This window comes from Gobio gobio (genome assembly GCF_949357685.1).
Source record: "Gobio gobio genome assembly, chromosome: 12".
NCBI classification, from domain to species: Eukaryota; Metazoa; Chordata; class Actinopteri; order Cypriniformes; family Gobionidae; genus Gobio; species Gobio gobio.
In genome coordinates this window covers 23,457,208-23,481,236 of record NC_137105.1, presented here as the reverse complement: position 1 = coordinate 23,481,236, position 24,029 = coordinate 23,457,208, and the positions used below count along the sequence as shown (strand labels likewise).

The 24,029-nt window shown below is 44.4% G+C and overlaps 2 protein-coding genes across 2 annotated transcripts in view; one reads left to right on the top strand and one right to left on the bottom strand.

Moving 5' to 3' along the window:
- Window positions 1-1,382: 1,382 nt before the first annotated feature.
- Window positions 1,383-20,374, top strand: chga (chromogranin A). The gene is made up of 8 exons (XM_079831652.1): window positions 1,383-1,689; window positions 2,357-2,406; window positions 3,427-3,520; window positions 5,141-5,209; window positions 5,455-5,538; window positions 14,813-15,121; window positions 17,839-18,200; window positions 19,715-20,374. The coding sequence occupies exons 1-8, from the start codon at window positions 1,644-1,646 to the stop codon at window positions 19,796-19,798; spliced, it is 1,098 nt and encodes a 365-aa protein (XP_079687778.1). The 5' UTR covers window positions 1,383-1,643; the 3' UTR covers window positions 19,799-20,374.
- Window positions 20,372-24,029, bottom strand: part of itpk1a (inositol-tetrakisphosphate 1-kinase a) — a 21,391-nt gene continuing 17,733 nt past the window's right edge. The window contains exon 11 of the mRNA XM_079831651.1: window positions 20,372-22,061. Within this exon, the coding sequence (XP_079687777.1) occupies window positions 21,760-22,061 (302 nt within the window). The 3' untranslated portion in view covers window positions 20,372-21,759. The remainder of the gene's footprint in view (window positions 22,062-24,029) is intronic.

The following is a 24,029-nucleotide window of genomic DNA, read 5'->3' as shown; positions in this document are numbered from 1 at the left end:
CTCTACCCCTCTCTTCCCCCTTCCCCTCTCTACCCCTCTCTTCCCTCTTCCCCTCTCTTCCTCTCTTTACCCCCTTCCCACCCCTCTCTTCCCCTCTCTACCCCTCTCTACCCCTCTCTTCCCCTCTCTACCCCTCTCTATCCCTCTCTTCCCCCTTCCCCTCTCTTCCCCTCTCTACCCCCTTCCCACCCCTCTCTTCCCCTCTCTACCCCTCTCTACCCCTCTCTAACCCTCTCTACCCCTCTCTACCCCTCTCTTCCCCTCTCTAACCCTCTCTAACCCTCTCTACCCCTCTCTACCCCTCTCTTCCCCTCTCTACCCCTCTCTAACCCTCTCTACCCCTCTCTACCCCTCTCTTCCCCCTTCCCCTCTCTTCCCCTCTCAATTTCTCAAAACAATTCGTACAAATAGCAAAACACCATGGATTACCTGCAAAAGCCAGTCTCTTGCTCAAAGTCCTTAGTTCATCTCTCAAAAGTAAATATCTGTGTCAATGAACATGTCAGTGCCATCAGAATGACAAGTCCTTGTATCATTGTGTATGGATAAGACAGTCAAATTGCTTAGTCATATTGTCAATATAACTGTTTCTGGAGGGATGTTCTGATGTAAATATGGCTAAAATTTGGATGACAATTATTGTAAATTGTAGGTTACACCTTAGTGTATGTGGGAGTTTGAATGCAAGAGACTGGACAAGATTCACATTTATGCTTTTACTGTTTGCACTGTAATTTGTTGACAGAACATGTCATTGCGATACAGAAAGGAAAAGACAGCACTGCATAGCACAAAGAGAAAAAAAAACAGAAAAACAAAAGTAGAAATGTGAACGTCTAACGGAAATGTATAGAAATATGCTTGACATTTTATGACAACTTGTTCAACCATTTTGCATGTAAAGACTTATATATGAATTAATGCCTAAATGTTGTGGGGGGTAAGACTATTCAACAGAGACCCATTATAATACATTTTGATCAACATGACATAAGCAACGGATAATGTAGGAAACAGCAGATAATTGTACATAATCATTTGCATGGATGTAGGCTAAGGCTACACAAGCATTTGCAACTTGTTCAAAGAAATGAGAAACTGCTTTTTTGATGTGCACAAGTGACACAATGATGTGAAGATTGAACAGGTAGAAGATCTGAGAAATGTACCAAAGCGACTGAGAAAAACTGTAATAATTTGCAAAGATGTACTGAGACATTGAGACATGTAATTAGACTTTTGCAATTTGATGAAATGAATGAGAAATGCTATTCTGTTGTGAACAATTGCCAAGTGGTTTGGAGATTTGTCCATATTGTTTTGAGAATGTAATTTCTGTTTCAAGAAATGAGCCAAACCAATGGAGAAAAACTGTATAGGCTACTGATGTCATTTCCTCTTCATCAAGTCTTCTATATAAAGGCGGCATCGCTGCGGTTGTGATAGTGACACTGAGGCAGTGTGATCTGTGGAGCCAGCGAAACAAATAAGAGCAGACGCCTTATGCGCATAATGCATCCATAAATCAGCGAGTGTTTTCATTCACTCTGAGGAAAGAAAAGTCCTAACGTTCATTCGCTTTGCTCTGGCACGACGGTTCGTCACTTTAAACAGAACGGTTGCCTGCACTTCACATTAAGAAAATGATTGCACGAGGATGCGCTGGTCTCGTGGTGCTGGTGAATTTCGGTAAGTATGCAATGTGTACAAATGATCACGTAACGTATTAAGTTGTCGTGGGGATACTTCATGATATTTTGGATGATGTGCTGATTCTGTATATTTTATGTGAGCTCTTCCATGTCTCTGTCAGCACCAAGGACATCGGATATAACACTTGCGAGGAACGCAAATGGGCTTTTCACACTTGACATTTGTACGCGTATTTGTGGTTTATCATGTTCCATGCTAATGCTTTATAGTGTTAATACTTTATTCTGGGTTGGTAATTAATCATCTTCGATAGGCTATTTCGTAAACGCAGGGTTAACGTTTGCATAAGGTCAGCAACATTAATTTGACCAATACAGCGCAGCCAGTTTTAATAGCCGCTTTTTTATCTTTGTATCACTCTGGTTGTCTTCTACAACATAAAGCAAAAATAATTTAACGGGTTTCCCTCAGATTACACGCAGCGCGTGAAAGTTTCAGCGACTGTACAAAGAACAAGAATATTTAATGAGATCAAGCACCGAAGCAGTTTATGATAGGTTGTTTGTTGTAAACGACTCGCATAAAAAACGGCCCTTTTAAAAGACATTAATTAAACCCAGGTTTAAGTCTATGCTAATTCTTGGTTATATCATATTGTATAGTATTAAGGTTTTGTTGATCAAAACATTCTCTCTACTTCTAGTCTTCTCAGTGCCTGTCTCCCCAGGTCACATGGATGATAAGGATGTGAAGGTACGAATTTATAAAACATAGTTTTCAGTTTCAATATTGTGTATTATTTTAATGTGTATGATGAGCAGCCTTTTGAGAAAAAGGAACATAAGGATGTACAGAATGGCAGCAGCAATAGCCCATGTTGTCAGGAAGTGTGGAGGAAAGCAGCATAAGTGAGACAGTGTGACTCAACAACACGACTTCAGCCTAGTGACAGCTGGTGCCATGTGTGCTTACTCAGAGGAGGCTGCATACTACAGATGACTGCTAACTGTGCTTTAGGATGAACTGAAATGAAACTTAAATTGAAGTTGGATTTCATTCATTTAACTTATGAGATTGTCAGATGCCTCTTTCTTAACACCTTAAGGGAGGGTCACTAGTTTTGAAAAGCTTGTTTTGATAGAGGTCACTAGAAAATCTAGAAATCTGTACAAATCTGACATTTTGGGGGAAAAGACATTGCCAATGTCAAGTTGCAAACAGATGCTGCTCTCCTCAGTAAAATGATAACGCCATTTCAGCAACACTTTGGCCTTACTGAGGGAGGCTGTTTTTCCTTGACAGCAGAGAAATGTTTGACGTTGGGGGAATGTGGAGCCAAACAAATCGCAGAGACAAGTGGGGGGATGAAAGCACTGAGGAGGAAATGACATTGATTGAAAGTGAAATGTAAGACAGTAAGGATGGTTAGATATGGGAGGATTTGAGATATTATTGGCATCCTGCTGATACTGTATGTCCTCTATCACATTGATCTCATGGATGTGTAGAGTTCATATATAGCTACACAAGTGACGGTAAAGTGACGGTAAAGACTTACATTGTTACAAAAAAGATCTGTTTCACTTATAAGCTGTTCTTTTGAACTTTCAATTAGAGAGTCACTACACTCTTAAAGAAAGGTTCTATATGGCACCAGAAAATTGTTCTTCGTCGTAATCATATAGGAACCACTTTTGGTGCTATATAGCACCATATCTTAACATGTTCTGTATATGGTAGTTTCCTATCCCAACTTTCTCTGTCTTTATAAAGGTGATGAAGTGTATTGTGGAAGTAATTGCGGATGCTCTGTCCAAGCCTCATCCCATCCCAGTGTCCCAGGACTGCCTTGAAACCCTCAGCTCTGGTGAGTGCCTGCAATAGTGACACCTGGACTACTACTATTTCCATATATTTAGCTGCACTTGGGTGCACCTCTTCCCTATCATCTGCAGTGACCTTCCCGATATCGATATATGCTTGTAATATCATTGCTGCTGTGACTGCATGTTTCCTAAAGTTAATGACGCAAAGTAATTAATGACTTTAGCAGTCATAGTGTGAAGCTTTGCCGTGCACTGTTCAGTCACATTGCAGGGTCTTTGATACTTTAATAGTGGAAAAATCAATCATTCTATTCACAAGGCAGGTATTGTTACTGAGTTAACGCTTACAACAGTGAAATCAAACACTCTGTGAGAGGCTTATACGATGAGTCTAGGACAAAGAAAAAGTGAAGGAAAGAGATTGACAGAATGAGAGAGGGGAGGACAGATAAATGGAGAATTTCATAAATATACTGTAAAAATGTAAGTATTTTTAAAGGTGCACTATGTACATTTTAGCGGCATCCACTGCTCAGCCCTCCCTTTCGAGGCACATAGAGAAGCTACGATGGCCGACACACACGACAAAGATGTTGTCGTCTGGGACAGCAGAGAGCAGCTAGGGCTCTGTAGAGCCGTTTGTCCATTTAGGGCTACTGTAGAATCATGGCGGTGAAAAATGGCGGCTTCACTGTAAAGGGACCCGCGGTGTATGGAGATAGAAATGGCTAAGGTAATAAAAACATAACGGTTCATTATGTAAGGTCTTTATACAACACTGAATTAACATGCAATAATGTATATTATATTGCATTTCTGTCAATAGATCCTCATAAATACTACACACTGCACCTTTAACAGAAAACAATGTAAAACTTATACTTAAAAAACATAGTTAATTGTAATTTACCTTACCAAACACAGTCAAAAATATATAATAAGATATCATTTTACTTTATGTATTTTACTGAAAATGTATTGATTTTAGAGGTAAAATTCACCTTATAATTTAAAACCTTATAATTTGTTGAATTGTGTATTTAACAAATACATAATTTCTACTGTTACAATTATAATTTCTAATTTTTAAAAAAAATAATACAAGTATAAATTATGAATTACTTTATTATTCATAGAAAAAGGGGCAGTCCCAAGATTTCCTGCTTGAACCCACCTGTTTTATTATTAATATAGTAACAAATAGAAATAGTTCAAATAAATTAGTATATTACAATTTTATTATTTAAAGACATGCAATAGTAACTGTAAAAATGCCATCCCCTAATCACAGTAATATTCTGTCAGCTACAGCTGCTAGTTTTCTACCATAACTTTAACAGATTATGAATAAGTTGAGAAATTTTGAGAGAGAAAGTATGGAGTAGAGCGAATAGCATTGCCACGGAGTGAGCAGCCGACTCTGCGCACACTCTTTGGCGGTCAGCAGAAAGGGAAAAGCTTGACTCAACGTTAATTCAATGAAAATCTTTCTTGCTTTCACTTTCTCTCTCTTCTGTCTCAGCGGGCCTGATGATTAATAGTGCTGCTCAGGAGAAGGCCGTACATTTCAGGGCAATTAACGCACATAATGTAAAATAAAGTCAAGTGCTGACTGCTAAAAATATAGGAGCCGTGTGTGAGGTGTTCTGTGTATTTTGCAGATGACAGGCTTGTGAGCGTCCTGCGCCACCAAAACTTTCTCAGAGAGATGCAAGATATCGCTGTTGAAGGTAAGAGGCAGATTGGGACAGCATGAACTAACTCTGTTTCCTATAGAAATGCTAATGGCATCAGAATGACAGTTGGGTGCTAATGGCTTTTTTGGCAGCATTAGGTCATTTGAAATGTAGAGTGGATAATTGTATAACATTGCTGATGAACTCTGAAAGAGAATCCATAGATTCTGTTTTATTGCCAAGAAACTGTTATGTCTACTTGTGACCGTGGTCCGTGTCTTCACCAAACTGTTTCTCAGGAGCCAGTGAAAGAGCACAGAAACACCCAGGAGACGCACCTGATCATGTGACCAGCCTCCCTAGAGACATGAAGAAAACTGCAGGTGAGCTGAATCCACTTCTTAATTGCCATGATGCATGACTCCATAGAAGTCTGTTGTAAGTCACAGACGCCATTTCCAGAAAAGTTGGGACACTTTTCAAAATGCAATTAAATCAATCATTTGTGGTTTGTTCATTCTCTGGAACCTTTAATTAACTGACAAAAGTACTAACAAAAAATTTCAATGTTTTCAATGTACTGACCAACTTAATTGTATTTGGTAAATATATATATGTGTGTGTTGCAGCCATCAGAATCAAAATTAGTTTATGCTTACAAAATATAAATATTTATTTGTACCTTTGTCAGTTTAATTAACAAATCTTATCACATATTCTTTTTTGCTTTTCTGGAAATAGGGTTGCATCTTTTTATATGCACACTTATAGAGTACATGCTTTTTGCATATAAGAGAGAAAATATTGTCAGTGTTTTAATCTTAGAATAAATTCTATCAAAGAAAACAGCCACATGAAAATAATACTTTGATTTTGCATTGCTTTTCACTCTTCAAAGGACAGAAGAAAGTCATCCAGTGCTATCGAAGCATATTTTTGGGTGAATCACTGTGTTCTGATCTATAGTGCTGCACTTAGCAGAAGCAGGGCAGAGGCCACATCTGTCTCTTCTAGTGGGCATTGTTTCTTACTAGTGCAAATGCACACCATGGTACAGTGGTACTGAGTTTTGTCTTATGTCAGCGCTGAAGTCTGTGGGCACAAGTATGTGGGGGCTAAATATAATTCTGTACTCATTCTGTTAGAATTAAGTAAACACTGTTTTTTAATCTATGCCTGAATTTGTGAGTGGGTTGTCAGTGTATTGTGCATCTCATTTGACCTCATTCAAAAGTGCTGTCCTTGAAAATTGTGTCATCCATTTCTATGATCTGCAGCAAATACACTTTCATCTAGTCTTCTGACTCTACTCAAATGTCAGTCTCCTTATTCAGGGAGGTAAGCAGTCAGTGGTCACAAGGTTAACATCTTTTGAACACACCATCTAGATGTGTTTTTGCAAGTACTGCACTGCTGAGGTCAGAAAGATTGATCCAAAGAAAAAACATTTAAACCGTTTGTTCCACAGTCTTGCACTTCCATGAAAAGGCACTGTAGCAGAATTCATTATAGATGAAACAAACCTGAAGGTTTTGACCTGAAAGAAAACAAAATTGAATAATAAAAAAATCTATCTATCTGTCTCCGTCCGTCCGTACATCCGTCCGTACATCCATCCAACTAAAATATAGCTGCAAGCAATGATGACGGGCCCAATCCCCGGCGCCACCACCACCCCGGTGGCTTTAGGGCAACTGTATATGCGGGGCAATATGCATTTAAACTGGGTGAATTTAAAAGGATTATATCAAAGTCATTTGAATACACCACATTTACTGCAGGAGCTGGAGCCCCAATGACAGCCACATCCATGAGATCATTTACATTTAGATGAATATCATGTCATAGGATGTCATAGGTCACTTTCAAATGAGTGCAAAGTTAATAAAAAATATTTGTATTAACCTAATTATTAACCTACCTAGTTAACCTAATTATAAAACGATATTGTCAGTGCCCTACAAATGAACTGGCTCTTTGCCTTTATTTTGTTATTCAAACGTGTATAGAAAAATCAAGGCCTAAGGATTTCTTATCCAAAAGCCCACAGCAATGAAAGGGTTAAACTCTAAATCATCAAGAGTGAAACTGACACACACACACACACACACACACACACACACACACACACACACACACACACACACACACACACACACACACACACACACACACACACACACACACACACACACACACACACACACACACACACACACACACACACACACACATAAACCGTATATTCTATCCCCCTACACTGCCCCTGCCCCTAAACCTACCCATCACAAGAGACATTCTGCATTTTTACATTTTCAAAAAACATCATTTAGTCTGATTTATAAGATGTTTTCCTCATGGGGACCAAAAAATGTCCCCACAAGGACGAGGATTTCGGATATTGCCATCCTTGTGGGGACATTTTGTCCCCATAACGTAGGGATTACCAGTCCACACACACACACACACGCTGAGAGAGAGAAAGAGTGATATTGAGGGAGTGAGGGAGGGGAAGGACAGACAGAGAGAGACAAGAGTGAGATTCAGAAGATTTAACATTTTAAACAAAAAAGAACAACTGTGACAGAAAGTAGTTCCCATTCAGTCGGTCACGTTCGACGTACGTCGGACGTACCGACGAATTGGGATCACTTCTGGGAGCCCCTATCAGCTTCGAGCTATCTAGAACCGGCCAATGGACAATTGGCGTGCGAGATTTGCATCTCGCGCCCCGCCCCGCGCCGCGGGTATAAACAGGAAGCGAGAGCGAATGCACGCTGTCATTCACTTCGGAGCCACACAGGCACATGAAGGACTCACTCTTCTGTAAAGAACGAGTATTTTCGCTGCTATCAAGAGAAATCTGCAACCGGAGAGAACCAGAGGAGGACGCGTGTTGGAGAAACGGCACCTTTCAGCGGGACCGCGCTGACTCATCCAGCTGCCTCTGATACACAGAGAAAACTGCTGTTATCACAGCAACCCTGTTGGTCTGGGTAGGGTGTTTTTCTGTCTGAGTACAGGCACGGGCTGCACTACAATCCCGTGCGCTGTCGCGGTTCCCCTGAGTGCTTCAGCACAGAGCGTTTTCCTCACAAAAAGAGCTTCACGGGTGACGTGCCGTCCTTTTCAGGATGTCTTACCACCCGTGCGTTTCTGGATGCGGTCGTTCCCTGTCCCCTGCTGACGGTCACAATCGCTGTCTCACGTGTTTGGGCACACAGCACGCTGAGGCGGCGTTTGTGGATAGTTCGTGTTCCCACTGCGGGAACATGACTATCGCGGAGTTAAGATCGAGACTCTCCTACCTCCGGGCTGGGGGAGTCCCCTTACCCATCCCACGAACTAGGTCTACCCCTAACCCGGGTGGACCTGCTTCTTTGGATGGCCAGGGTGATCTGAGGATCACGTTTAGGGCAAACCCGCCGAGTGAATCTCCGCAGGCCCCTATTCCCTCTGCTCCGCAGCCGGTAGAGCCTCCAAAGGAACCCGCTGGACCCTCCCACGGGAGACCAGTGGTGACTTTTGGAGCTCCAGCGGACGAACAGATGTCGATCGCTGCATCGGAGGGGGAGTTTCAGTCCTCGGGGGATGAAGGGTCAGTTGTACTGCCTCCCTCTGGGAGAGTGGCAACGGCTGCCCCGGACCCTGAGATGGCTGCTATGCTTGCCCGGGCCGCCGAAAGGGTTGGGCTCGAGTGGAACCCTCCACCGTGTCCCGAACCCTCTAGGTTGGACGATTGGTTCCTCGGGGTGGGTCGCGCTGGTTCTCAGCGTCCCGCCCCGACACCTTTCTTCCCGGAGGTGCATGAGGAGCTCACGAGGTCGTGGACGGCACCTTTTTCTGCCAGAAACCGACCGAGTGACTCCTCCCCCCTCACTACCCTCGACGGCGGGCCAGCCAAGGGTTACGTGGGAATCCCGCCAGTGGAGCGCGCCGTCGCGATGCAACTGTGTCCGGCGACCGCCTCTAACTGGCGCGGTGACCCACGTCTCCCGTCCCGGGCCTGTAAGTTCTCTTCCGGTCTGACTGGGAAGGCTTACAAGGCTTGCGGACAGGCTGCGTCCGCTTTGCATGGCATGGCGTTGCTGCAGGTCCACCAGGCCCAGGCACTCCTTGACATGCACGAGGGTAGGCCTGACCCAGAGCTCCTCCGGGAGCTCCGGACGGCGACGGACCTCGCCCTCCGGGCGACGAAAGTCACCGCCCGTGCTATCGGTCAGGCGATGTCCACGCTTGTGGTCCAGGAGCGTCATCTCTGGTTAAACCTGGCTGACATGAGGGAGACCGATAAATATCGGTTCCTGGACTCCCCCATCTCGTCAGCTGGGTTATTCGGCGACGCGGTCGAGAGCTTTGCCCAGCAGTTCTCGGCCGCCCAGAAGCAGACGGAGGCGATCAAGCACATCCTGCCCCGGCGGCCCGCTGCTGCCTACTCGTCGCCGAGGACGTCCACCCGCCGCCGCCTCCGCCCCTGCCAAGGCGCCGCAGCAGCCTTCCACCAGCCGTCGGCGTGGGGCCGGCCGTGGGAAGGACGTCCAGCCCGCTCAGGCCGCCGCCAAGCCAGGTGGCAAGCATCGTCGCAAGCGGCCCTGAGACGGGCCACCCAGAGATGGAGGAAACTGCTCTGAGGGAGATGGCTGCAGCACCACTCCTTCCCCCGGAGGAGGGCCGGGGGAAAATCTTTTGTTTGTCTGTTCCGCCGCTGGCCCCAGTGCCAGCGGCACCCAAAACTTCAATAAAAGAGCAGTTTCCAATATCTCTGGGTGCCAAGAGAGCGCGCTTGGCGGTGGTCGACGCTCCCATGCCTCGCCACCCTCAAGTACCTCTCCCTTCGCCAGCAGGGGACGCCGGCTGTCGGGACGCACACAAGCGGCCTCCCCACACTCGCACGTCCCCTCCGCGGATGCAGGTAAGTGTTGCACAGCACACTCAGATCCCGCTGCGGGCCGCTCCCATGCCGTCCGAGCCGGATCCCTGCGTTCCGCCTCGCTGCCCCGCTGCGGGTACGTCTGTGGTGCCGATGGTCCCCCTTGCTCGGAGTCTGGGAGCCTGGCTAGCGCTTCCCAGCCCGTCTCGGTGGCTCATCCGTACCATCAGACTCGGCTATGCGATTCAGTTCGCCCGGCGTCCCCCCAAGTTCAGGGGCGTTCACTTCACGACTGTAGTGGAGGCGAACGCCCCCGTGCTCAGGGCGGAGATCGCTGTCCTACTGGCGAAGGACGCGATAGAGCCGGTCCCTCAAGCCGATATGAGGTCCGGGTTCTACAGCCCGTACTTCATTGTACCCAAGAAAGGCGGCGGGTTACGACCGATCTTGGACCTGCGATTCCTGAACCGGTCCCTTCACAGGCTGCCGTTCACGATGTTAACGCAGAAGCGCATCTTCAGGTGCATCCGTCCCCGAGATTGGTTTGCAGCGATCGACCTGAAGGACGCGTACTTTCATGTCTCGATTCTCCCTCGACACCGGCCCTTTCTGCGCTTCGCGTTCGAGGGACGGGCATATCAGTACCGCGTCTTACCCTTCGGCCTGTCCCTGTCGCCCCGCGTCTTTACGAAGGTTGCGGAGGCGGCCATTGCTCCCATGAGAGAGCATGGTGTTCGCATCCTCAACTACCTCGACGACTGGCTGATTCTTGCCCAGTCGCGAGAGCAGTTGTGCGAACACAGGGACAAGGTGCTCAGTCACCTCAGCCAGTTGGGACTTCGGGTCAACTGGGAGAAGAGCAAACTCTGCCCCACGCAGAGGATCTCTTTTCTCGGTATGGAGATAGACTCACCGAGGAGCGCGTCCAGTCGGTGTTGAACTGCCTGAATTCGTTCAAAGGCAGGACAGCGGTTCCACTGAAACAGGCTCCTGGGGCTTATGGCATCCGCAGCCGCAGTAACGCCGCTCGGATTGCTTCATATGAGACCGCTTCAACGCTGGCTACACGATCGAGTCCCGAGATGGGCGTGGCACAGCGGTTCCCTCCGCGTCCAAGTGACTCCGAGGTGCCGCCAAGCCTTCGGCCCGTGGTCGGACCCTCTGTTTCTCCGGGCGGGAGTTCCCCTAGAACAAGTGTCCAGGCACTCCGTTGTCTCCACGGATGCCTCATCCACGGGTTGGGGTGCCACGTACAACGGGCTTGCAGTTTCGGGTCTGTGGACGGGGCCTCAACTGCAATGGCATATCAATTGCCTCGAGTTGTTAGCAGTTCGTCTTGCACTCAGCCGCTTCAAAGTGCCGCTCAGAGGCAAGCACGTTCTGGTCCGGACGGACAACACTGCGGCCGTAGCGTACATCAACAAACAGGGTGGTTTACGCTCCCGTCGCATGTCGCAACTCGCCCGCCATCTCCTCTTATGGAGTCAGAAGCATCTGAGGTCGCTTCGTGCTGTTCACATTCCGGGCCTGCTCAATCGTGCGGCCGACGAGCTGTCACGTCAGCAGGTACTTCCGGGAGAATGGCGACTCCATCCCCAGGCGGTTCAGCTAATCTGGAGTCGTTTCGGGGCCGCACAGGTAGACCTGTTTGCCTCCCCAGAGACGACCCACTGTCAGTGGTTTTATTCCTTGACCGAGGGGACCCTCGGGTCGGATGCCCTGGCCCACAGCTGGCCCCGGGAAGAACGCAAGTATGCGTTTCCCCCAGTGAGCCTTCTTGCGCAGACACTGTGCAAAGTCAGGGAGGACGAGGAGCAGGTCCTGTTGGTCGCTCCGTATTGGCCCAACCGGACTTGGTTCCCGGAACTAGTGCTCCTTGCGACAGCACCTCCCTGGCCCATTCCTCTGAGTCAGGACCTCCTGACTCAGAGACGGGGCACCCTATGGCACCCGCGTCCAGACCTCTGGAAACTCCATGTCTGGTCCCTGGACGGGACGCGGAGGTTCTAGGTGACCTACCACAAGCGGTAGTTGACACCATCACTTCCGCTAGAGCCCCCTCTACGAGGCGCCTCTATGCGTTGAAGTGGAACCTGTTTGTCGATTGGTGCTCTTCTCGCCGAGAAGACCCCCGAAGATGTTCGGTCGCATCTGTGCTTACCTTTCTACAGGATGGGTTGGAGCGAAGGCTGTCTCCCTCCACCCTCAAGGTCTATGTCGCCGCTATCGCCGCTAATCATGAGCTCGTAGATGCAAAATCTTTAGGTAAGCACGATCTGATCGTCAGGTTCCTTAGGGGAGCGAGGAGATTAAATCCACCTCGTCCTCCCTCCTTACCCTCTTGGGACTTAACTCTGGTGCTAACTGCACTACAGAGACAACCTTTTGAGCCTCTGCAGTCAGCTGAGTTGAAAGTTCTGTCGTTAAAGACAATACTCCTGACTGCGTTGGCCTCCATCAAGAGGGTAGGGGACCTGCAGGCATTTTCGGTCGACGAATCGTGCCTGGAATTCGGGCCTGGTAACTCTCATGTGATCATGAGACCCTGGCCTGGATATGTGCCCAAGGTTCCCACTACTCCCTTCCGGGACCAAGTGGTGAGCCTGCAAGCGCTGCCTTCGGAGGAGGCAGACCCAGCCCTAGCTTTTCTCTGTCCCGTCCGTGCTCTCAGGACTTACGTGGACAGAACACAAAGCTTCAGGACCTCAGAGCAGCTCTTCGTCTGTTACGGAGGACAGCAGAAGGGAAAGGCTGTCTCCAAGCAGAGGATGGCCCACTGGATAGTGGATGCCATCGTCTTGGCTTATCAGTCCCAAGACGTGCCCTGCCCGCTCGGGTTAAGAGCCCACTCCACTAGGGGTGTTGCCTCTTCCTGGGCGCTGGCTCGTGGCGCCTCGCTGACAGATATTTGTAGAGCTGCGGGCTGGGCGACACCTAACACGTTCGCTAGATTCTATAGCCTCCGTGTAGAGCCGGTGTCTTCCTGTGTGCTCACTTCCCATAGTCAGTAACACCGAAGTACCCGTTCTAGTGTCGGCTTGCTGCGCCATTCCCTCCCCTATGGTAGACGGATGCGTGCGCTTATTCTGCTCCAGTCGAGTTCCCCGAACGGCGAACCCTGTTGAGTCCTCCGCAACCCGCGGCAGTCGGACGTGGCGGAGCGTTCGACGCCAGGTCTAACACTCGTATGCATTGGTGGAACTTGTGTTAGGCTGGGTTCCGTATGTAGTGACCCCCACGGCGGTCCCATATGTGTATTCTTCCACGGTTCGGCTCCCTACGGCGAGCCCGTGTCTTTCCCTCGGCAGAGCTCCTCTGCCGTCCCAGGTACGTGTTGTCTCCCTCCTAAATGGCCGGGGCCACCCCTGGGACTTCCGTATGTTGTGCTGCCCACGGCCAGCCCATACTTGTATTCTCCACATGTTAACTCCCTTTGGGCATGATGTGGCTTCCGCAGCTGCCTTCACAGGCACGCTTTCCCAGCGTTATCCAATACAGTCAGCTGAGTGGGTCTTGCGGAACAGCAGCTTTGACTCTCCCTGCGTGAACCTACCCGCCCGCATCAGATCGGGGTCTGTGGGGCTCGTCGCTGGGCGCTGGAAGTGGTAGTAACTGTGGCGTTTTCCATAGGGGATCCCAATTCGTCGGTACGTCCGACGTACGTCGAACGTGACCGACTGAATGGGAACGTCTCGGTTACGTATGGTAACCCTCGTTCCCTGAAGGAGGGAAAGGAGACGTACGTCCCGTCGCCACAGTTGCTGTACCATCACTGCAGGTCGAGCCACTACGTGTGGCTCCTCAGTGAAAAACAGCGTGCATTCGCTCTCGCTTCCTGTTTATACCCGCGGCGCGGGGCGGGGCGCGAGATGCAAATCTCGCACGCCAATTGTCCATTGGCCGGTTCTAGATAGCTCGAAGCTGATAGGGGCTCCCAGAAGTGATCCCAATTCGTCGGTACGTCCGACGTACGTCGCCGTTCCCTCCTTCAGGGAACGAGGGTTACCATACGTAACCGAGACGTTTTTGATAATGTTTAGAATATACAGTACATGCAAATGCAATGTGGAATAAAAAAAGGAAATGTTTCACTAGTTTTAAAACACTCTACAACACTCGACAAACTAGTGGTGACGAAAGCAGACTGCGGGGTCGATGCTCAACACCCGGGCCAAGTAGCACATCCGTTCTGCATCTGCGTAAGAGGAAATACGTTTCTGTACCAGCTGGTGGCAGCCGCAGTAGTCTGTTTTAGTTACTCAAAGTGGGAAACCAGAAGAGATACAGGGATACAAAACATAAACAACGGTGCCTGAAAAAGCAGCCCAAAATCTTGCTCACCACAGATGGCTTCGTGATATTTCAGAAATGTGTGACATGTATCAGAATGAGAAATGCAAACAATTGAGAAGAGCGTTCTGTTCCCTCTTGACTTCGTCGTTTCGCTAGCTGAACAGCCAATCAGAATGAACAGATGGCCCGACTGACCTACGAGCTCCGAGCTACGAGCTCCAAAAAAAGCAGATGAGGACCAGCTTCAGCTGACGGTGCGGAACACACTGAGAAAACTTAGTCGGCCGACGCACAAAAACTGCCCGCCGACCGTCGGCTTGGTGTGTTCCAGGCTTAACAGCCACAAGGATTTATCCAACCCTGTTTAAAAATAAACCCTCCCCTTTGGGGCTTGGGCCTAATAATAGAATAAAACATATATTTTTTAAGTGTATTTATTCAGATTAAAATGATACACAAATAATCACGTAACTTCACCATTTACCATCCTACAGATGATCAGTCAATGTTGGTTGCCATGGATAAACCAACAGAAGATGCAGAGAAGAGAGGAGCAGGAGAGGAGAGCTCCCGGGAGAGTGAGGAGACAGAGCAGGAGTCTAAAAAACGAAACCAGATTGCTGGGGAAGAGGAGCGTGAAGAAGACGAGACTCCTAACAATCACATCTCCAACTCTATAAAACCAGAGAAGAAAAGAGAGTCACAGGAGGAGGCCACAATAAGGGATGAAGAGAAACAGGAGGAGAAGAAACTCTCCAGCTTGGAAAAGGATGAGGAAAATGATCCGGCTCACCATAAAGAGGGTAATGATGAATGTGATATGTGGGATGCCATATGTGCTACTTTCTGAGTTTATATGTGAGTTTAGAACAACATTTATTATGATATGATATAGCAAGCAGCAATCTGACTGTAGATTAGGTGCGAGGAGACATCATAGACCGTCCCGATGGGGCCAGTGCTCTGCGCTCATCAAATTCTGGGCCCTCCTGTTGAGAAGCTTGTTGTGGCTCGATACCTGGAGGCAAGCCACTGCAGATGTACAATTGATAGATGAACTGTGCTTGAATGTCTGCCATCAATACTGCCACAATGTAAAATACAAAAACAAAAAGAGAGAAATGATTCCAGGCTCCTCCACGGCACCAACAGAAGATACTTGTGCTCTATACTTCTAGATTTCCTCATTCCTCATTTCCTCATTTCCTCATTTTCCTCATTCTTATTCACACTCTCAATTCAATTTGATTTCTGATTCTAATTTGATTAAATTCAAATCGTTTCTGATTAATTTGGGGATAATATAAAAAAATCTCTCTGTTAATGTCGTAAATAACACAGGGTTTCAGACTGTTTCAAACCAGTAACTGATCTTTTTGAAATATGAATTAAAAGTATGAAATATGAATCATAAGAGTCATTTGTTTCAGGAATCGGGCTACACTGGTCATGTCTGTATGTTTTTGATTCACAAAAAAACAAAAGCAGCTTATAAGAGTCTTTTGTTCATTAACCAGACTTCCTTGGTCACGCTGTATGTTTTTGATTCACTAAAAACAGCGTATCAGAATCCTTTATTCAGGAATCGGACATTGGTGGCATTAAATATTTGTTTTGCGTTGTGATTAACTCAATAGAAACAGCTTTTTTGCCATTATTTTGTCTTTTTGTCTTATTCAATATTCATGACTGCAGGTAAAATGTTTGTATATATATATATATTACAAAAAAATAAGCAAAAATTGCTAATGTTTTATTTTCATAAAATGCTAAATTGCAATAAATAATTGTAAATAATGAGTTCAGAAAAGCTATTTTTTTACCTAGTCATACTCATGGTACATTGTCGTCTCTTTTAATTGTGTTTTTTTCTACACTGTCAATTTTTTTTGTTAAAATTTGACATCTATATAATGAGCGAGTACATCACGAATAATAAGTGTTTATATCTGGACTATTTTAGACCTGAGGGGACGACAAGCGCTGCGGAATTGCTCAGTACCTGTGTGACTCCTCATATACCTTTTTCCTCATAAACAGAGAGAAGTAGTTCCGGCTACAATGTTCTTTAGCAAAAGATACATGCAGTAGTGTTTACCAACCGCTAGAGCGCCAAAAGTTACATAGGGCCCTATTTTAACGATCTGAGCGCATGGTCTGAAGCGCATGGCGCAGGTGCTCTTAAGGTGTGTCCGAATCCACTTTTGCTAGTTTAATGACGAAAAAAATTGTCGCCAGGCACATGGTCCAAAAGAGTTGTAGCTAGCCTCTTAATTAGTCGCGGGTGTGTTTTGGCGTAATGTGCAATAAACAAATCAGAGTTCTCCCAGTCCCTTTAAAAGCCAGTTGCGCTTGCGCCATGGCATTTTGCTATTTAAATGGCGGAATTTGCGAGCGGAAAGACTGAATGCTTCTCCAGAGAGGAACCCTTTTATTTTTAATATTTAAACATTTTTGTGTACTGCTGTGCGTCCCTGTGTGTGTAATAAGCAGAGTGTACACGCTTTGTGCACCGACCTATAGAAGCATATTACTAACGCACCCTTTAAATAAACACAAAACATGGGCGAACAGATGGGCGCAACTCTTGTGCTATTTAAACAATGTGAACACTGGAATGATAACTGCGCCAGGCTGAAACTAGCAAAAAACACTTGTGGCGTCGCATATGATAGGGCCCTTTGTGCACCTTTAAAAGACACAATTGCAACATGAATGACCTCAAATGACCATAATCCATCCATGATCAAGTGTGTACAGCTTTAAGCCCAGCAGACTGAACAAATAGCCGTAGTGCTCCGATAAAGATTTGTCACCTTGCTTTATATTCGATCAATAGCAACATAATCACTCCTCTTGAAATGTGTGAGTGTGAGTAACAGGGATGTCCAGGGAGAATTCATATAACAGGCACAACTCATTTTGCTGAAGAGGTTTGGAATAACAGCAGGAGATGTGTCTACAACAGGACAAGGTTAAAAGAGGAGTCAGGAGGGAGGGATGGTAAATGAAGATTGATAGGGGAATTTAACCGTGCTCCATGAACAGGCCAGTGTGACAGCGCCTCCATCTATGAAATGAAATCCATGCTGTGCTGTGGCCCGCTGAATCGATTCAATAATTGATGTTGGAGGCTGCCCAGATCAGCCAGCTGCCTGCAGCTTGTTAAAAGTGGCCCTCAGAGCTCAGAGGAACTTGGTGAAAAATGCCAGTCATTTTGGGTGCCTTTGCTTTAGTGTATTTGTTAATAGAAACAATGATTTGGAAATCTGTGTTCATTAATACAGATAGAATGGCAGGACGAGGGTTTATTTTTCAGGATAAGTGGCATCAAGCAGTGAGCAGCGAGTTGGCAAGTGAGAGCGGTTCATTTAGAAGAGTGCTGCTTTTGCTGAAGCTGCACTAAAGTGAAAAATGTGTGTGTGTGTATGTGGAATAATGAGCGAGAATAGAGTGAGATAAAGAATGATAGATAAGATATAGTATAATAATCATAACTTTGTTCTCTTTTTATCTGAAGGGCAAACAGATGATCTCAAAGCAAATCTTGACCTAAAACAATCCATCATGGAGGACAGAGAGGAGCACGAGGAAGCTGAAACAGAGAGAGCACATTCAAAAGTCGAGCAGGAAGAAGAGGACAAGAAGAAGAGAGAGGTTGGAGTGAAGCACTGGAGTCGTGTTAACAAAATGTCCCACAAGAGAGTCGAGACCAGCCCAAAACTGGATGAGCACTGGGAAGCGCCACACCACTCTAAGGAGAGAGAAGATCAAGAGGGGGTGCTGTGGAGGAGCCCAGAGGAGCAGGAGCTGCAGCTCATGGCACGAAGCGAACCACAGGACAAAAGAGATGAAGAGGGCAGCGGTAGCAGGAAGACAGGGGTATGACACCTAGTTGACATTTTCTTAAAGGATAAAATCCAAAACGTTTTTTCTTTTATTAAAGGGTTAGTTCACCCAAAAATTAAATTTCTATATTAATTACTCACCCTCATGTCGTTCCAAACCCATAAGACCTTCGTTCATCTTCGGAACACAAATGAAGATATTTTTGATGAAATCCGAGAGCTCTCTGACCCCTCCAGACAGCAATTTAATTAACACTTTCAAGGCCCAGAAAGGTAGTAAAAACATCGTTAAATGGTTCAATCTTAATGTTAGCCTTAGTAGTTCAACAAACAAAATAACGACTTTATTCAACAATTTCTTCTAGCCTGTGTCAGACTCTTACACTATTGAGTGTAAACAGTGCAGTGCTTCTGAGTTCTACGGCAGAACGACCTCGTGCGTATGCGTGGTGCTCATGTGAACAGTGTCGGCCAATGGTAAGGCGGCGCTCTGGAAGCGCTGCACTGTTTACACTACGTAAACGTTATTTTGTTTGTTTTTGCACAAAAAAAGTATTCTCATCACTTCATAAAATTAAGGTTGAACCACTGTAGACACATGGACGATTTTAACAAAGTCTTTACTACCTTTCTGGACCTTGAAAGTGTTAATTAAATAGCTGTCTATGGAGGGGTCAGAGAGCTCTCGGATTTCATCAAAAATATCCTCAATTGTGTTCCGAAGATGAACGGTCTTGCGGGTTTGGAACAATATGAGGGTGAGTGATTAATGACAGAATTTTCATTTTTGGGTGATCTAACCCTTTAAATCCATGGTGCATGGTGAAAATGTTGGTCAAACCCCAAAAAGGACAAAAACATAACAACCGTCTTAAACATATTTAAATATGTATTCCTACAGTTTGTCTGAACAAAAAAACAACAACCCACTTATATGTACAAACACATGTTTACAATGCTTAGGCATCACATATAGTATATATATCACTGTGTATAATGAAATCTCTAATATCGTCAGATTTTTGGTGAATATATGTTTACTTTAACCTACTTTAAACCTAGTGGTTCTGCAAATAGTCAGAAAGGGTTTTTTTGGGATGAAATGAATACTTTTATTCAGCAAGGATTTATAATATTACGAAATATTTTTTTTATTACAAATAAATGTTCTTTTGACTGCTTAACATTGATAATAAGAAATGTTTCTTGAGCACCAAATCAGCATGTCAGAATGATTTCTGAAGGATCATGATTCATGTGACACTGAAGACTGGAGTAATGATGACGGAAATTCAGCTTTCCCTTCACAGGAATACATTACACTTTAAAATATATAAAACAGAAAACAGTTATTTTAAACTGTAATAATATTTCACAATATTACTGTTTTTACTGTAAAGTAAAATGCAGCCTTGGTGAGCATAAGAGACTTCATTCAAAAACAAAAACTTACTGACCCCAAATCTTTTGAACGGTAGTGTATAAATATAAATGGTTTATGATTTTAAGATTCACTAATGGCCTGATTTGTCTCTCCTCTGTCATCAGGATGCTGAGATAGAGAGTCTGGCTGCCATTGAGTCTGAACTAGAAAGTGTGGCTCAGAAACTTCATGATCTGAGACGAGTCTGAGCCGCTCCAGCTCTCCTTCTCTTTCCACTCTGCCCTTCATCTCTCCTTCAGTAGAAAGGCATGTTAACTTGAGATGAGGCTCTCACCTCCTTGCTCAGTCCACAGCAGCGTAAGCTCTTATCTCGGCGCCGCAGATTCTCTGCTCATTCCCTCCATGTGTAATATGAAACCTCAAAGCGACTCCTCTGGTGTCAAACATTAAGGTTTTGAGTCAGATCGCTTCACTTCCTTTCCCAGCTTGTCCGCTTTGCTTTATCGTGCTTGCTTCCTGAAGAAATTTGGGCATTGAGTACATAAAATGTCAAATATTTGCTAAAAGCTACACAGAATTATCATACACTAGGTTGACATTTTAATATACAGATTGCACCTGATATTATGGAGTCTTGTGATCCATAGGCAATAATGTTTTTATTAGATATGGTGATGACTGTAATTAAATGCTTTTTGGGATTCAAGAAAACAAATAAAGATCAAAATGATGTGTTTCAAACTGATTCCATGCAACGTTCAAAGTTTGAACTAAACCTTAACTGATGTCAATACAGCAGACAAACAATGAATCAAAGAATTCCCAATGTTTAAGTTTGGTTTTATTGTCCATTTCATTGTTTTATGTTATTTCAGAGGCTCTTTTTCTATCTCAGAAAAAAAAAAATTAATTAACATATTTACAAAGTATACATCATGTACAAGTACAACACAATGTGATGGGGCACAAAACCCAGCAAGCAATTTTGCGTTTAAAAGACGTCTAATAGCCGTTCAAACACAGCCCTGACGTCTAGGCCAAAACCAGGCAAAATTTGGGCTGTCAGTGAAAATGTAATATACGTCTTATCATAGCCCAAGAATAGACTAGTCATCTAGAACATGAAGATGTCAAAGAAATGAAACCAAACACCCTGTAATCACTGTTGACTTTGCTTACATGATGGAATATCGTACATCTCACAAGTTATTTTGGCAAAACTGATGTAACCAAATTCAAGGTTATTTTGGCTAGAAGTGGGTTGCTCATAGCCAGACTATATCGGGTCTATAGCCAACCGAGACGGTGAAATGACGGCTACTGCTTGCTGGGAACAGACCGACAAACAAAAACAAATTTAACACATTTGTCAATGATTTTGAAGGGATATTTAACCCAATAACACTGTCGTTATTTATCAAGGTGCTATATTGAAAAATTTGCTTTTTTTGTCTATACAATGAAAGTGAATTCAGTGAAAGTTTCAGTGTTGTTTGAACCCCATTGACTTTCACTGTGTGAACCAAAATAGTTGAAACATTCTACAAAATATGTTCCTTTGTGTTCCACAGAAGAAAGTCATAGAGGCTTGAAATAACACAATGAAAGAATTTTCATTTTTGGGTGAACTCTCCCTAGTATGCAAGTTTGGTTGTTTGCAAACAACGCATAAACCCTATACAATCTCATAGCACCTGCTTCCGGGCCCTCTAGATGTGAAATGATTATCCTAAATAAAATCTTACCTTCAGTCTTTTTAAAAACGGGCAGAACTTCTCCTGCTGTCTTTTAACAGATTAATGCTTCAGACAGCACTAAAGGACTTCAAGCTTTCTTTATGGACCAGAATTCAACAAGCACCCAAGAAGAGAAGCCTTAGTGCCAGCTGGACAATTATTTAAACAGTGCAATGCCTTACACCCAAATCATGACACTTATTTTCCCTTCAAGTATCTCATGAATATATTAACAATATATTTCAGTTCCTCCACAAAGCCCTTTTTTCTGAAAATCATATTCAGTGCAACATTAATTAATAAAAAAATGTTTTAAACATTAAATAAATGAGAAGACAATCAATACATATTTATTCATTTGCAACACAATTCACATTTGGCACAAAGGACTTTTCTATACACCTACCCTTTGATGAGGGTTCATTTGGTTTGTGAACAGTAATGAAATATTCATATTGCGTTGGCTCTCCGTGTCACTGTGAAGACGTCTCCGCTGCTAAACTCGATCTGCCATGCTGGTGAAAGTTTGGAGCCATGCAAGCGCCGCCGCAACTCAGTCCTTGATGGGGACCCTTCTTTATCCCCTCGCTGTCCATCAACCAACTGCTTTCATTTCCCAGCAAGCCACAGTGCATCCCGCAGGCCACAGACGGGCTCTGCGCTATCCCGTTCGCTCTCAGATGACTGCATGCCGCTCCGCTAGATGCCTGACCTTGCAGGACGCTGGTGATATGACTCAACAGGTCATCGAAAAACTTGGGCACCCCCTCGTAACCTGGGTAAAAATGAAGGTCGTTTCAGATTACAGTAGTTAATGGGTTTGTGAAAGGATTGTGAATGCTCTGAGAGGCAGATCAATAAATGGAAGATATCATCTGTTGTCTCACTCCTGCGGTGTCACGGGACTCGTTGGACGTACCACAGAGAGATTTCAAAGTGCTACATACACAAGATCACCATGGCAACAAGCGGAGAGAGGAAGGCCAGGTGGCTTTTAAATATACTGTAAGCCGACAAACACAGCTGTGCCTGCAGATACTATTAGAGTTCTTAAATAAAGGGCTTCAAATGTACTTGTGTCATTCTTTCAAAATGTTCTACACCTCACTTTGGGACATTCGTTGAATAATGATGTAAAGCTGAAAGCAAAATGCCTTTATAGAGTGAAAAGTCTATTTAATTTAGACACAAAATCTTATACTATATATAAAGTCAAACCAAAATGTATTCAGACACCTTCAACATTTCTCACATTATCAGAGTGTATTCGCTATAGTTTAGAAAATGGTAATAAAATATGACAAGAACTCTGAGTTAAACTGTGTCAGAATAAATTCATTTTGATAATGTCAGATAACTTTGATAAAGGTGTGTAATGGACTACAATCAAACAATCAGCTGACAGCTGTTAAATTTAACTACACAATTAGATAAAACCAATTTAGGTCAACCAATGACCAAGCAATGCTTGATTTTGTTCAGTCTGTGGTGTAAAAGGTAGCATTAGCAATTAAAGAAAAAACCCTTAAAGGGTTAGTTCACCCAAAAATGAAAATTCTGTCATTAATTACTTACCCTCATGTCGTTCGACACCCGTAAGACCTCCGTTCATCTTCGGAACAGAAATTAAGGTATTTTAGTTGAAATCCGATGGCTCTGAAAGGCCTCCATTGGCACAATGGCACGTTACACTCTCAAGACCCTTAAAAGGTACTAAAGACGTCGTTACAAAGTCCATCTCACTACAGTGGTTCTACAATAACTTTATGAATCGGCGACAATAGTTTTTGTGCGCAAAAAAAACCCTAAATAACGACTTATATAGTGATGACGATTTCAAAACACGGCCTCATGAAGCTTCGAAGCGTAATGAATCACTGAGCCGAATGATGATTCGGATCGCGTGTCAAACCGCCAAACTGCTGAAATTTGGCGATTCAAACTGCTGATTCGACTCACTGATTCATAACGCTTCGAAGCTTCATGATGCCGTGTTTTGAAATCGTCATCACTATGTAAGTCGTTATTTAGGGTTTTTTTGCGCACAAAAACTATTGTCGCCGATTCATAAAGTTATTGTAGAACCACTGTAGTGAGATGGACTTTGTAACGACGTCTTTAGTACCTTTTAAGGGTCTTGAGAGTGTCCCGTGCCATTGAGCCAATGGAGGCCTTTCAGAGCCATCGGATTTCAACTAAAATATCTTCATTTCTGTTCCGAAGATGAACGGAGGTCTTACGGGTGTCGAACGACATGAGGGTAAGTAATTAATGACAGAATTTTCATTTTTGGGTGAACTAACCCTTTAAGTGTGTGAATAATTGTGGTCCCAAATTTATCAATTTTACTTGTAGTCCACTGTATGAAGAATTTTTGGGTATACTATGTCACAGTTTACTTTATTTTGCTGTCCTCACTAGGGTTGAGAACCGAGAACCGGTTCTTATGCAGAACCGATACTGATTTTTGAAAAATACCAGACCTGCGCAAAATTCCTAAGTTTCGGTTCCGAAAAACGGTTCTGGTGCAATGTGTGTGCGAATATATATATATATATATATATATATATATATATATATATAAGATGAATGAGAGAGAGAGAGAGAGAGAGAGAGAGAGAGAGAGAGAGATGTAATGCTGAATTACCCTTTATTATTCACAAGTTCGCTGAATAACTGAATTACTATTAAATTAATATACAACTAATTAATAAATATAATTTATAACTTGGTTTTATTCAGA